Raw genomic sequence first — 16,074 nt, 5'->3', positions numbered from 1 at the left:
ACGAAAATGTATGTGCTGACCATTTCAAGCCTTCTTAAGAGGACAATTTCCACAGGACTGTCAGGAGTTGACTTTCGCTGCCCTCAGAAAGGCATTCACCTCCCTTCATTTTCAAACAATGCACTCAGCCTACTGGGGAGTATCAAGGGATCCCCTATGCACAGCAGTTGTGTACTTGTGGCACTGGAAAAATAGATGTGGTGCACTACCTGCTATATCGTCCCCTGTATAAAGAACCCAGTGCTCAATCTCTGGGGGATCTTTTGAAAATAAGACCTGAATGGTCCGCAGCTGACATCATTTGAGACTTGTTGGCAGACTGTAGTAACTCCATCACAAACAAGGTCACTAGCTTTGCAGTAGCAATACAGAAAATTTGTCATAATTTTTTAATGGATGTCTGCAGTGGACTGTAAAAGAGATAATCTGTCACAGATCTTTTGCAAATGCATGTCAATGTTTGGTTTGCCTTTATAGACATATTTTGTACTCCGCACTGCTATATTTTATAGTGTTGCGTTTTGCAATGGCCTTTGTGCCACAGACAAATATTTTCCATTCAGTTCATCTTTTGCTCATTACCTCTCGCTCGTACTCAAGAACCTGATGCCTCTTCTGCTGGACCTTTTGCTCTGTGCCCTCCAGTTCCTTCCGTAACTCAGCCTCCTCCCTTCTCTGGACCTCTGTGATCTGTATCTGGAGGGCTGAGACAACCTGCCAGGAAAGAGAAAGGGAAACTTTAAGATGCCCTCATCCAGAGTGCACAGGAGCCAGCCTGCTGCTCTTTGTTGACTGGTAGGAAAGGCAGGTTATTTACCTGGAAGTGTAGCTCTTCAAGTGGTCACCTATGCAGTTAAACCTACAGGTTCTGTGCCTGTGCAGAGCCTAATTTGAGACTTTTAAAGCTCGAGAAAAAAGTTTTGGTGGACATCCTGCCATCTGATCGCACAGTCAAGGGGCACTGCTCCTGCCTTCCTGCTCAGCTTCAAATTTCCAACAACTATACAAATGGAAGCGAAGTAGAAAAACTTGCATGACAGCATCTGCAGCAGCAGCCACAAGGTAGGAGAAGCAGTGTGACTGCAAGATAACAACTCAAAGAACTACACTTACAGGTAAACAACCTGTCTTTCACCTTCATGGTATCTGTGCAGTCCCATGTATGGATAGTGTAACAAGCTCACTTACTTCAGGTTGGCAGGCGCTAAAAAGCCAGAGAGCTGAGCAGGGCCCTTCCAAAAGAGGGCTCTGATCTAGCCCAAACATCCAACCGATAGTGCGAAGGTAGAAGGTTGGGATCACATAGCAGCATACCACAGGCCCTGCCGTAACTCCCCAAAGGAAGGCTGTAGGTGTTGCAATGGCTCTGGTGAAATGATCCCGGATGGTCTCTGAAACGGGGAGTTTAGCCAGCTGGTATGACAGGTGGACAATTGACAAGATCCCATAGGAGAAGGGCTGCATGGAGATTGGCCTTCCTGGTTTTGGACATTCATAGCAGAAGGACAGTCTTGTGTGCTGGCTGAACCTGCCAGCCTTGCCCAGATATAAAGCCAATGCCCAGCAAATGTCCAAGGTACGCAACCATGATTCGAGAGGCATGGATGGGTTAAAGAAAGTGACCGGGAGGGTAACATCATGACAGAGGTGGAGACACCACTCTCGAGAAGCATGAAGCATCCAGTCTTAGGGCTATCTGATTGCTATGTATGAGTAAAAATGGTGGGCTGTACCTAAGGGAACAAAGTTCACTCACCCGTCTTGCAGAAATCATTGCCAAGAGAAAGGCATTGCCAAGAGAAAGGCAACTTCTCAAGACGGAAGCACAGAGGACAGGCAGCAAGCAGTTCAAAAGTGGGCTTTGTTAGTTGTGACAAAACAACAGAGGAGCTCCAGAGGAGCTGGCAAGGTGTCATGCTCCCTCCTGAGGAGTTGTCCTCGGAGAAGGAACTCCGTTTACCTGAGCTCAAGGACTCTTCTTCCCCCGAGAATGATCCAGCGGCAGTGTCTCTGGAGGATGCTGGATGTGCCGCTGAAGAGGAGGCAGCTCCCTCCGGAATGTCTGGTGGAGGCCTCCCTCTTCCTTCCCCAGGTGGTTCAGATTCTGAGCCAAAAGTGGAGTGTCCACCCAGCCCTTGTGAAAGACGATGAATGAGGCGCAGAGAGCAATCCCAGCCCCTTAGGAGAAGCACTGGGCTGCAGGCCAGGAACTCAGCTCTGTGAATGCCACCCCTATATAGCTGCTGTTGGCGGAAAGCTCTCTTAATAAGCTGCAGCTGGGAGTTGAGGGTGTCCAGGCTGGGGCCTCTATAAAAACCAGCAAGGCCAGTCAAACCATCACTGGCAACAACGCCATTATCTGTGGCTGGTGTCCGCACATGCCTCGTGTATCCTGAATTCCTGACCTGAACTGGATTTGGGAACTGGACCTCGGACTGGATCTCACTTCGCTGCTGTGTCTCCGTTGCTTGGACTTAGTGAACTGCTTACCGAGCTGTTTCTTAGTGGTGCACCTTATCACTGTTCGTTACTCCCAGCAACCTTGAAGCACCTCTGCTGGCAGGACTTCCAGTTAGAGGAAGCCGTGTGTTTTGAAAACACACGTTGGTAAAGGACTCAGTCTTTGAAACAGAAATCATAGAATCATAGAATAGTACAGTTCGAAGGGGCCTACAAGGCCATCAAGTCCAACCCCCTGCGCAATGCAGGAATCCAAGTCAGAGCATCCCTGACAGATGGCTGTCCAGCCTCGGCTTGAAAGGGATGGGAACAGTGAGTCCTCCTGGTTGGCAAGCCAGCCAACAGACTGCTGTCCCTCACAAGATAAACTGTAACCATGTCACCCTATGCAGAACATACCACTCCTAGATTTGTATACTGCCTCACCCCCGCTTGCTCATGCGGTACATAGTGGCCGTGTTGTAAAACTCTCAGAAGGCTTTGGCCAGCTCGAATGCATTTATATGGCGCCTTCTCTCCACAGGAAACCAGGGAGTAGTGACATGAAGGCCCCTGCACCGTGCTCCCGAACCCCTCCAGGAAGTATCAGACATCACCCTCGATGATGGCACCAGTAGGTGAAAATGGACTCCTTGGACCAAGTTGCAAGAATCTACCCACCACGGGGGACATGCCAGATGACTGGAGGAGGGCTAATGTTGTCCCTATCTTCAAAAAGGGTAAAAAGGAGGAACCTGGGAACTACAGACCAGTCAGTCTGACATCAATCCCTGAGAGCAATCCATCTGGAAGCACCTTGAAAACAATGCCGTGATTACTCAAAGCCAACATGGATTTGTCAAAAACAAGTCCTGCCAGACAAATCTGATCTCATTTTTTGATCAAGTCACCTCCCTTGTGGACCATGGGAATGCTGTAGACATCATATACCTCGACTTCAGCAAAGCTTTCAACAAAGCACCCCATGATCTCCTGATGAGCAAACTAGCTCAAAGTGGGCTAGATGAAACAACCATCCGGTGGATCCACAGTTGGCTACAGAATTGGACTCAAAGAGTGCTTCTCAATGGGACCTTCTCAAACTGGGGAGAGGTAACGAATGGGGTACTGCAGGGCTCAGTCCTGGGCCCAGTGCTCTTCCACATTTTTATTAACGACTTGGAGGAGGAGGAGGTGAAGGGAATGCTGATCAAATCTGCAGATGACACAAAATTGTGCGGGATAGCTAATGCTTTGGAAGACAGAAACAAAATTCAAAGTGATCTGGATAGACTGGAGCACTGGGCAGAAAACAACAGAATGACATTTAATAGGGATAAATGCCAAGTTCTGCACCTAGGACAAAGAAATCAAATGCACAGTTACAAGATGGGGGATACGTGGCTCAGCAACACTACAAGTGAGAAGGATCTTGGAATTGTTGTCGATCACAAGCTGAATATGAGCTAACAATGTGATATGGCCGCAAAAAAGGCCAATGCTATTTTGGGCTGCATTCATAGAAGCATATCTTCCAAATCCCGGGAAGTACTAGTTCCCCTCTACTCAGCACTGGTTAGGCCTCATCTGGAGTACTGTGTCCAGTTCTGGGCACCACACTTTAAGAAGGATGCAGACAAACTAGAGAGGGTCCAGAGGAGGGTAACAAAGATGATCAGGGGACTGGAAACAAAGCCCTATGAAGAGAGACTGAAAGAACTGGGCATGTTTAGCCTTGAGAAGAGAAGACTGAGGGGAGATATGATAGCGCTCTTCAAGTACTTGAAAGGTTGTCACAGAGAGGAAGGCCTGGATCTCTTCTTAGAGATCATCCTAGAGTGCAGAACACAGAATAATGGGCTCAAGTTACAGGAAGCCAGATTCCGGCTGAACATCAGGAAAAACGTCCTGACTGTTAGAGCAATACGACAATGGAACCAATTCCCTGGGGAGGTGGGGGGCTCTCCCACACTGGAAGCGTTCAAGACGAGGCTGGACAGCCATCTGTCAGGGATGCTCTGATTTGGATTCCTGCATTGAGCAGGGGTTTGGACTCGATGGCCTCGTATGCCCCTTCCAACTCTACTACTATTCTATTCTGTTCTGTTCTGTTCTATTCACTCTGGTGTCCTGCCTATCCTGGATTGTAAGGTTAGCATTTTTGAGGGGGTGGTCCAGAGGCCTGGAGAAGTTCTGGACAAAACAGTGTTGCAACCACCTTTTTTGTAGTTGTGTAAGTGGAGTAACTGCCATGATGGCTGCCATAAGAGCCCTCAGATATAAGAAAGTGCTACTAAGGTATTCCCTTCCCTTATCTCCGATCTCTGATGAGAGATCGGGGGAAGCAGCTATTGTGTTGGGAGCACTGGGGTGCAGGGAACCCCACCTCACCCAACTATATGTGTCCCCCCACACACACACTTCCCCCACCCCAGATCCCCCAGCAAAACCAGATTTGCCCTCATACCCAAAAAGGTTGTGCATCCCTGCTCTGTAGCGAGTTCAATCATCTCTCCCTCAGAGAGCAACTGGCTTGTAGCCATGTGATCAATCTCTAGCAAAAGGCCAGGAGACCCGTCTCCTATTGGTGAAAAGTCTTCTGTAACACTGGTACCGGGGGAGAGAGTGCCACTGAGCCTGACAACTACTTTGCCTGTTGGATGGGCACCAATACCAATGACTTTATCAATACAGAGGATCCTGCCTCAGGCAATGTCTTGAGCTTTTTCTTTTTAGACACCTCTGAAGTGTCTAAAATGCATGCCACTTAAGAGGATCATTTCAACTTTAGTGCAAGCTTGGAGCTCGATATTGAGAGCCTGACTTGGGCACTAAATGGGTTGACTGGTACCGAGTCCAATACTGAAACCAGTGGTCCCAACAAAGCAGAATCCATCAAAACCGAAGCAACGTGACACTGCATACCCCCTTGACTGGCTGACCCATCAAGAAAGCGATGGAAGGCACTGGTATGAAACAGAATGCAGGGGCCTTTAATTTGGAGAAGCTGGAATCTGCAGCATCAAGACATGACAGGAGCAGCACAAACCCACAAGGTGTATCACCCCCAAACACAAGACACCAAAGGAATGTCCATCGGATGGAGGTAGCACCCAGCCGCAAGGGGTGCACTTGTTAAAAAAGGGAACCTTCTGGTCCGTAAGAGCCTGTGAAGGTGCCTCACAACCCTGCAGGCCAAAGGCACTGAGGAAAGAGACCAATAAAATCAAATGGTAAAATGGACAGAATGAAAACAAGAATAGAATAAAGAGGAAACTGAAGAAAACATAGTATGTGTGGGTGTCCGTGTAGCCAAGAGCATTCCCAAATATTCCTGCTGTGGCGGTCAGAAAGAACCTGGGAAGGAACACAGAATCCATGTCCCCTTGAGCACACAAGCAGAGGGCAAGGCGCCCAACAAAACTATACCCAAGCTTCAGAAACGTCCAGAAACGTCCAGGATTAGGCTCTGCACAGGTCCAAAACTCATACATGAGACTACACAGAGACCACAAAGAAGGACAACTTCATGCTCTTGGCAGGTTGAGCTGGAAGACCCTTTTGTGTGAGGGGCTGAAGACACTGCTGCAGGTGCAGAAGAAGTCATGCAGAGATCTCCTTCCCTCCTGATTTTTACCTTTTGGTGTTCCTCTTTTGCAGCAGATTTCTGCTGCTGGATCTCCACTGCAAACTGCATCTCCAATTCCTGCATGGCCTGCAAAAGCAACAAGTAGTCAATCAGTGTTTACTTGGACTTCCAAGAGGCTTTTGACAAAGTCCCTCACCAAAGACTCCTGAGCAAACTTAGCAGTCATGGAATAAGAGGAGAGGACCTCTTATGGATCAGTAACTGGTTATAGAACCGAAAGCAGAGAGCAGGAATAAATGGTAAATTCTCCCAAGGGAGGGATGTAAACAGTGGGGTCCCAACAGGATCTGCACGGGGACCAATGCTTTTCAACTTGTTCATAAATGATCTGGAATTAGGAGTGAGCAGTGGAGTGGCCAGGTTTGCCAATGACACAAAATTATTTAGGGTGGTTCTAACAAAAAGGGATTACAAGGAGTTCCAAAACAGGATCTCAGCTAGCAGCGACTGACCAAGAAAGAGATCTTGGGGTTATGGTGGACAGTTCAGTGAAAATGTCAATCCAGTGTGCAGCAGCTGCGAAAAAGGCAAATTCCATGTTAGGCATAATTAGGAAAGGAATTGAGACTAAAACTGTCAATATCTTATTCTCTATAAACAAATCTATGGTGCAACCACACTGAATACTGTGTACAGTTTTGGTCACCACATCTACAAAAGGATATTGTACAGTCGGACAACATGCAGAAAAGGGCAACTAAAATAATCAAGGGGCTGGAGCAACTCTCCTATGAAGAAAGGTTACAACAGCTGGGAATGCTTAGCTTAGAAAAAAGGTGAGTAAGGGGAGACATGATAGAGGTGTACAAAATTAGGCATGGTGTGAAGAAAGTGGATAGGGAGACATTTTTCCCCCTCTCTCAAAATACTAGAACCCAATGGGGTCCTCCCATGAAGCTGACTGGTGGGAGATTCAGGACAGATAAGAGGAAGGACTTCTTCACACAGCACATTGTTAAACGATGGAATTTGCTACCACAGGATGTAGCGATGGCCACCCATTTGGGTGGCTTTAATAGGGGATTGGACAAATTCATGGAGGATCTAGCTATCAATGGCTACTAGTCCTGATGACTCTATGCTACCTCAAATATCTGAGGTAGTATGCCAATGTACACCTGTTGCTGGGGAACATGGGCAGAAGGGTGCTGTTGCACTCATGTCCTACTTGTGGGTTTCCCACAGGCAGCTGCTTGGATACTGTGTGAACAGAATACTGGACTAGATGGCCCTTGGTCTGATCCAACAGGGCTGTTCTTATGTTGTTAATGTCTAAAAACCTCTAAGCCAGGGGTCTGTAATGCGGCACCCGCAGTGACCTCCAACAGCACTGTGAAGCTCTCCATTCCCTGCCCCCTTCAAACAATTGTTTTAAGAAAAACCTTGGAAACTGTTGCGTCAGCCTTCTTTCTCTCCCTTTCTAGCCTCTACCCTTGCTCTCTCTCTCCTCTATGCCTTTGCCTTGCTAGTTCCCCCCTCCCCCCCAGCCTTTAGCCTCACTATTTCTCCCCCCACCCCACCCCCTCTTTAGCTCACTTTTGACTAGCCAGGCCCCCATGTTAGCCATTATGTGACCAGCCACATCCACCATGAGAGCCATTTTGCTGTGGCACCCACAGCAGTTTCTCAAATTCCAAAATGTGCCCACAGGTCTAAAAAGGTTGGGGATCCCTGCTCTAAGCTTAACTTTGAAGTCTGGCTGAGTTCTTGCACCTGATGCATCTCAATACCTTTTCATTGCAAATTTTTATGTCATTGGAACTCTACATTCCTTTTTGGCTTGCTTCATTTGTTCAGCCCTACTGCAAGAATATATCCTCCTTATATTCCTCACTGAGAAGGAAACCCTTTTTCTGTCAAGGCCACATTAATTTGGGGATAATCTGCCAGGGGACAAGCGCTGGCACTGGGCAGGGGCAGAGCTGAAAGTGGCTATGGCCACCTCATTTCCCTATCTCCACTCACCCTCCTCTGAGCTCAGTGGACTGCTGGGAAAAACAGATGTCTCTAGTCAGAGGCCTGAAATTATCACTTGCAGAGAACTTTTGCGTTATGCAAGGACCACATGAAATTGGGCTGAAGGCCTCCTGTGGCCCCAGGTTGCCCACCCCTGGTTTAAAGGGAGACTTCTTCCTCTGAGAGCTTCACTGGCTTTGCTATTTAAACAGGCTAGCAGCCTTTTGTGGTATTTTGTGACATTCTGCTGTTATCTGAGCCCCTGTTGTGTATATATTTACAATGTTTTTATCCCATCCTTCCTCCAAGGAGCTCAGGGAGGTTGTGCCCGTCATCTTATCCTCCCAACAATGCTGTGAGGTAGGCTAGGCTGAGAAATGATTAACAGTCCCAGGTCACTCCGTGAGCTTCATGGCTGAATGAGGATCTGAAGCCGGCTCCTGCCATAAGAGGTCAACACCACAAGGCTTTGCTACAGCTACCAAGCTTCCTGAGGGAGCTGACCCTCATGAATGGCCTCTCTCTTGACTGGCGCCTGTGCCATTGATTAGCTTGCCAAGAGAGATCCCCTCCTTGCGATTAAACATCCCCGCACTGTATGCTGTGGGCAGTTCTCCACTCCCCTGCACGGCGAGTGCAACAGCCGCTCCGAAGCAGTTTGATAGCGCTTCCGTGTTTCCCCAGATGCAGCGGGCTGCCTTAGAGCTCCAGGGAGCCCTCTGGAACGCATAGTACACCTACGCTATCAGATGTGCTTTCGCATACCTACTGGCAGGGGTTCATTCATTAACCCTTCTGAGTGACCGGTGGACTCTGGCTGCCCAGCTCCATCTGCTGCAGCAGATGAGGCTGATGGCAGGGCGGCATCCAGCAGGAAGGCTGGAATTAAGAGCCCACACACACTCCTGCCCCTGTGGAGCCGGCTGGCAGGTCATGAGAGCTGCGACCTGGGAGCTGGCCTCACCGCTTCACTTCCTCGGCGCAGCTTCTCCTTCAGCTCGCTCAAAGCTCTCCTGCTCTCCTCCTCCAGCTCTGTCTGCTCCGCCTGATGAAGAGCTTCTGCTTCTTTCTTCATCTTTTCCAGAGAAAGCAGCTTCTGCTTTTTCAGTTGGTCCTCCTCAGACCGCTGAAAGGATTCCAGCTCCTCCCTGAGTCTGTGCAGTGCAGCCTTCTGGGTCAGCCTGAAAAGCAGCCAGCAAGAGCCAGTCAGAAGCAGACCCTTCCCACTTCACCTCTCGGTAGTCAGCAGAGAGCAGGAAGCCCAGGCTCAAACCCAGGCCAAGCCTGGCAGGGTGCCTCAGGCTTGGGTGGACGGACGGACTTTGAATTGGCCGAGGCATCTGCAGGACGCATGCCTTACAGACCAGGTGCAACATGGCTGGGGACAGAGTGGCTAAGGCAGCCAAAATCTCAGCTCTATGCCACAGAGCCCCATAAGTTCCCACCAGAAAACAGCATGAAGCCTTCAGCAGTCGTCCTGTACATGTCAGAGGGGCTCCTGCCACCAACACGGCAGCTCCAAAGGGCACCTCGGCAGGAAGCTGCCATAGACAGGAACATTGGTAGAACCATTCTTATAGACGGGCGGTGGATGAAGGACAAGGAGAAGGGGAGTTACACACCTTACACCTAACCCCTCTTCTGGGTCTCCCCCTGACCAGGTGGTTCCTGACTGCCTTACCAGCTTGCCCTCGGGTCCAGTGCTGCTGCTGCTGAATGCCAGGTCAGACCAAAATAAAATCTCCCTCATTCACGATATAATTATGGAAGAGAGGGCTGACTTGCTGTGCATCACTGAGACCTGGGTGGAAGAACTGGGAGGGGTTATTCTCTCCCAATTTTGCCTGGGTATTTGAGGCAGCATCAATGCCAACTTGCAGGTGGGGGGGTGTGTGCTGTGGTCTACAGAGAGCTTCCTGCCCATTCAAATAAGTGTTTGTGTCTTAACCTGGGCACCCAGGACAGATTGAGGATCCTGCTGTATACTGCCCACGCTGCTACCCTTCCGTCTCCCTGCCCGAACTGACAGAGGTCTTCTCAGACTTAGTATTGAGGACCTCTAAGACGATGGCTCTGGGGGATCTGAATTTCCATAATGAGGCCATCAGATCTGGGGAAGTTCAAGACTTCATGGCTGCCATGACAACAATGGGGCTGTTCAAACTTGTTGGCCTAACACGTGTAAGAGGACACACACTTGATCTGGTCTCAGCTGGGCAGTAGGATGGTGATCTGAAAGTGGGGGAGTTAACATCTATTAATTAATTAGAAGAAGCCAATGTGGCTTCACAAAGAAACCAAATGCACAGTTACAAGATGGGGGATACGTGGCTCAACAACACTACAAGCTGTGGGAGGGTATCCAGGTGGACTTCCTCCCTTGCAATGAACTGCCTGATCTGTTGGCAGAACTCCAGGTGAAGTGCTTGGCTGTCAATGATTGGGGGGGGGGGACTGGGGACAGTCGCCTGGGATAGGGGGCCCTTGAGACTTACCCCATTTAAGTCCTCCTTGGATCCTTCCCAGTCTGGGATCTGGATGTGATCCTGTGTCACACACACACACCCCCCCCCCCCCCCAGTCCTACTAGGCCCACCTGTGCTTCAATGGTGCCAGGGAGAGTCTTATCCAGGGAGAAAAACTCGCTCCCAGAGGCTCCTCCTACATGTTCCAGAAAGGAGTCATCTGACATTCCAGGACTATCTCGGAGCTAAAACCAAGCGTGTGGGTGGAGGCCTGGTCACCGCTGCAATTAGAAAAGCTCCTAACTCTAAAAAGAGGGGGAAAGGGCTTTTGCTTCTTTTCTTTTTAAACTAAAGGAGAAAGTAGAGAAGGATAGAGAGGAAGAAAGAAGTGAGGCAAACTGTAGCTATAAAGGGCTTGAGGAGCTACTCCAGCAACCTGGTCAGCGCTGAGGCAGGAAATGAAACTGGAAGTAGGATGCTCTCCTATGTGAGAGGGCAATTCAGTTAACTGCATGTCCCTGCCTATCGGAGCAAGTGGGAGGAGCAACCCATATGAAGATATCCTCCTCCACTGCAGGAGAACACCACCACCATCATCACTTGGCCTCGCCTTGCCCTGCCAGTCCCACAGCTGGAGACAGGAGAAGAAGAGCCCTGCTGGATCAGACCAAGGGTCCATCTAATCCAGCATTCTGTTCACACAGTGGCCGACCAGCTGTCGACCAGGAAAACACAAGCAGGACATGAGCACAACAGCACCTTTCCACCCAGGTCAGAGGATCTCGCATGTTCATCACAGCCCATGCATTTCCCAGCTGTGAGAACCTTCTGGCATTGCCATGTTGAAGGGTATTGTCACAAGAGAGAGAGAGGAGTGGGGAGGGAGGCTACAGAGCCCAAGGAAGAGGAGCAGCTATAAGGGCAGGTAAACACTTGGGCGTTGAGCAGGATACTACCGTGCCCTCCTTTTGCTCAGCCCCTGCTAGTTTTGACAGTTTACACCAGAGATTTTCTGCACTCTCAGAACACTGAATGCTGCTGAAGTATGGTGAAACTGCAGAATCAACACTACCCTGCATGTAAGTCCAAAGGTATCAGTCCAGGACAAAATCTACTCGATGGAGAGACATCTTCTTTCCCTCCAATAGCTTTTAGGAAGGGCTGGAACCACTGAACATTCTCAAACATTTCCCAGACACAAGCCACACAAGGCTGATCACTGTGCACTGCAGTGCTGTCACTCCCAAGGTCACCAGCATCCTGCTCCATGGCAGGGGACAAGACTCAGATCCTCCCCACTCAAGCTGGTACCTGATTCTCTCTGTTTCAGCCTCTGTTTCAGAATGGATCTGGGTTTGGAGTTTCTGGAGTTCCTCTTGTGACTCCTCCCTCAAGCGCAGCTCCTCCTCTTGCCTGGCCTTCTCCAACTCCATTCTGAGTGACCTAAGAGGCAGGCAGAAAGTAGTTTGGGCATGAAACCATTCCCATTCCCTCGCAGCCATGGAAGCAGTGCTTAGGTCTGAAGCACAGCAAAATCAGCCCACGGTATAATTTCCAAGCAAGCAGGATCTGAGATTGACCCAAGTAACTGGAGTTTTGCAGAAAGATGAAAAGAACCTCCCACAAGTTTAAAAATCAGCCTCCTCAACACCCTCACTTCCATATCTGTCGGGTCTAGCCCAAGCACTGCTGTAGTTTTAAATTCAGGATCTGATTTCAGAAGTAGATCAGGATAGTTTAAAATCCAGGTCAGCAGCGAGAAGCCCAGAGCCCGAGAGCCTTGTTTCTCACCTTATGGCAGGCCAAGGCAGAGGGTGAGGGTAGTTTGGGCCAGCTCAGGCTGGGAATGTTAGAATGGTGGGAGCCTGGCTCAGCATGGCTTCCCATCTGATTACAGGCCGAAGAAGAGCAAAACTCCTTTTCAGCCAAAGCTGCCAGATAAGGCTGTATGCCAAACCTCTGATTTACCAGCTGGGAATGTGGAACCAGGCAGGAGGAAGACTCAAAAGAGGAGGGGTTTTTCAGGGGTGTCACCCAGGTCGAGATGCCTACTCAAGAGGATAGAACAGAATTGCCCTATTGGCCATAGGGCTCATTTATGTGCTAGAATCCCCTGCTAGATTGTCAGAAGGAGGACTCTAAGTTGGTGCTGAGGCTACGGAGCCTTTGCTGGGAGCATCTGTCTTTACTGCCCCAAACCCTTTCTGCCTGGACTTTTTTATTGTCTGAGCTGCTCAAAACACTTTCGCACCTGGGCTCTCTATTAAATCTGGACCCTTGTTTGAACCCTTATATCGTTAAGAATCCATAACAGAATGTAAAGCTGGTCTTTTCATAAACCCTAGATTCTTGTTTGCCATGAACCATTTACCTTCATCTTTGACTACCCAGAATGCCTTCTGGCCTGGACTACATGTGACTTTTAGACTGTTGTTTGCCTCGACACATGTAAATTGAAGATTCGAACATAGAATCTGTTGCTGGATCTGATCTCTGCCTATGTGTAAATTTCTAGCCTTGAAGCTGTCTCTTTGACCACGTTCTGAATTGCCTGGAATGTTTTCTTGCCTGGGTTTATTGTGACCCTTGACTTTGCCTTGTATGTAGAAATCTCAACTTGGAAACTCTCGTTGGATTGATCTCCAACACAGTTGTAGTTATTACCTTTCAACTGTTTCTTGAACTAAGCAGTCTGCCTGCAACTTTTGCTGTGGGATTAGCTACAGTAAAGGCTCTCACTGATTTTGGTGTTCTGTGTCAAAGTGCCAGCGTGTCTGCCAGAAAAACGGGCCATAACAATACCTAGCCCCCCCCCCTTTAGACATCTATTTAGAAGTCAAGGGAGGATGAGTGACACTCAAACTCCCCTTATGACACCTAGCAGCAGGTCTAAGATGCCTACAGAGGATGGTGTTCAATGAAGAGAAGACAGGAAGCACCCTTGCTGGAACACCAGTAGGGAGCACTGGGCAGAGTTCAGCCATGAAAACTGAATGCACAGCTGTCACTGCAGGAACTATCCCAGGGTTCCAACCAGATGTTCCAGAGGATCTCCTTCCATGGTTCTCATCCTGCCTTTGCCCCTAGATGCTCTTCTTTAGCATTCTCCACCACCATCCCTCCATCTTCTCCTGCTTGTCTGTCCTTCTGCTCCAGCCACTTTCCCTCCCCATCTATTGTAATTGCTTAAGGCAACAAAAGGATGGACTGGTCAGGAAAAGCATCCCCACTCCACCTCTGCTGAATCCCAGCCCTCGTCAGGCACGCTGCGGGACACAACTCAGGGGATGGTCCCCCAACCACCACCCTTGCCTCCAAACTCAGGAGGAGGACTGGGGCTTGCCTATGTTGCACATGCTCTAAGCACTTTAGAAGCACTAGTGACCGGTGAGTTCCAGCCCTCTTTCTGAGGTCAGAGCTGGAGAGGGGATAGCAACACTGGGCTGAGCTCTGGAGACCCTCTAAACACCACCAAAGTGGAACTGCAACACTAAAAAGAGGTGCTGGGGCAGCAGATGTCATGGTCCAGAGAGCACTTTGTACGTTACATTGGTTGTGAGAGAAAAGGTGTGCATCATCCCCCAAAAGCAAAAATATGGGGTTTCTACAGAGTGAGGCCAAAAGGTCAAGCAATGCTAGAGACTGCTGCCAGTGTGTCACAGGACTATGCAGAGCACAACTGAGTACAGAATCCAATCAAAAGAACACAAGACCCAGTCAGTGTGGAGTAACTCACTCCCAATTAGCAGCTGCTTGCGATGAGCAGGCATAGCAAGATCAATAGCAGCATAGAGGGATGAACACCAAAAGAGTGAGCCATCCTCAGGATTTTCTGAGACCAAATGTCCTAATTAGGAGGCTTCTTTGAAACTTTTTTGTTGGGAGCCTGAAGCTCAATATGACATCATAGACAATACTCCTTCCACTTCCATTGGGGACAGTCCTGAAAACATCAAATCTGGCTGGCTTCCGAAGGCCAGACACCAAGGTGAGCAGCTTCCTAGACTAACACTGCTTCAAAAAGCTGGCAAAGACCAGCTCCCCAGAACATGACTGCTGTGGGCATTTGTGGGGCAAGGGGAGCGAGAGAGGTACCAAAGCTTCTGCAGAGCAGATGGACCTCACCGGAGGGCAGCCCCTTTCTGCTGATGGAACATCCGGATCTCCTCCTCCTCCTCCTCCTCTTGCCACAGCCGTTCCTGCAGACTCTGGATCTGAACCTGTTTTTCTTGTTGCAAATGCATTTTTGATTGTTCCAAGGAAGCTCGCTCCACTTTGCTCATTTCCTCCAGGGAATCTCCAGCATGCATCTTCCATGGCTCCATTTGCGTAAATTCAGCCTCACAATTCCTGCCATTAAAAGGAACACGTTCATCCTAATTGCTACTGGAAAATGATTAGCCATGGCAGAACACCAAGACATCACCCTCTGGAAAGGACTTTTACCAAAAGTTCATTGCAACACGAACAAGCCTGACAAGAGAAAATGGCAACCTTTCAGGAATAATCACCAACACCCACACCAACAAAAAACATACCCCTCTGTGGCTTTCCAAAAATTTATCTGGCCATCCAAGCTTGGCAACAGAGTGCACTGCCAGCCACCACAGTGCAGTCCACTCATTGTATGCACAGTGCCCTGTCCCCCGTACCCCCGGTAGTCAATTTTGTACAGCCACACAGAGGATTTATAGGGCCTGGTGCAGGTATGATGTCCACTGAGAATGGCATTGCTCAAAACCTTGATCTCTCAGCCACTGTGCTACAGTTTACAGAAGCCAAAGTTCGAAAAGCCACACTCTGAGCAGTGGCAGTGCACTATGCAACACAGCAGAACTATCACAGGTTTTACTTATAATATTTTTTTGTTTTGTGGCAGTTCCTATATTAGAATATCTATTATTTTTATCTTTAAAAATAATAAAGAAAAGTTATAAATAAAAAAGGTATCCCGCTGCTCTCTTACAGCTTACGGCTTTATTTTATTATTTATATAGCGCTTATAGCGTTTACAGTATTTGAAATGCTAAGTGCTCCATAATGTTGCCTCAAAGTAAAGGTGTGTTCCACTGCTGTTTACCTAGTGCAAATTACATCAAAGTGAAAAAGAAGCATACTTTAAAGGTAACCGAAGGAAGATCATTTTTGTAGTTCGTACCAAAACAACCTGTAGAAACTTGAAAGAAAGGTTACAGACACTTGCTTTTTGCCACCCTGGCTCACTGCAGACAGTACATTAAACAAATATACACCCACTGAGCTCAGCTTGGTGCCCCCCTCTGCTCAGCTTAGCACCCCAGGCAACCGCCCAGCTTGCCCATCCCTAAGGCCAGCCCTGACTGTATAGGTGGAGTTTCAAGGACATACGGAGGACTAAACAGGCCAAGGAAGCTTTTCAGAGGGGAAATTTCCTTTCATTCATTCATATATTAAAGGAACTTAAATCCTGCTTTTCCAATAACTTGTTCAACATAAATTTGCAATACAAAAAGTATAAAATGCAAACAATTTCAAGTATTCAACATTAACCAAAATGCCAGCAAAAATAATTATAAGCCAGTAAAA

General features: G+C 48.6%; 1 protein-coding gene across 3 annotated transcripts in view; it reads right to left on the bottom strand.

The window, feature by feature from the left end:
- CEP164 (centrosomal protein 164) overlaps positions 1–16,074 on the bottom strand; it is a 112,910-nt gene that overhangs the window by 22,213 nt on the left and 74,623 nt on the right. For all 3 annotated transcript variants that reach the window (XM_084860507.1, XM_084860508.1, XM_084860509.1), the window contains 5 exons: positions 14,635–14,859; positions 11,821–11,952; positions 9,009–9,225; positions 6,077–6,154; positions 583–714 (listed from right to left, as the gene is read on the bottom strand). In XM_084860507.1, the coding sequence (XP_084716633.1) occupies positions 583–714; positions 6,077–6,154; positions 9,009–9,225; positions 11,821–11,952; positions 14,635–14,859 (784 nt within the window). The remainder of the gene's footprint in view (positions 1–582; positions 715–6,076; positions 6,155–9,008; positions 9,226–11,820; positions 11,953–14,634; positions 14,860–16,074) is intronic.

Source organism: Heloderma suspectum, chromosome 6, assembly GCF_057233095.1.
Source record: "Heloderma suspectum isolate Gila_16-S chromosome 6, 16-S_ref, whole genome shotgun sequence".
NCBI lineage: Eukaryota > Metazoa > Chordata > Lepidosauria > Squamata > Helodermatidae > Heloderma > Heloderma suspectum.
The sequence above is the reverse complement of the archived record's forward strand: the minus strand, read 5'-3'. Positions and strand labels throughout refer to the sequence as shown.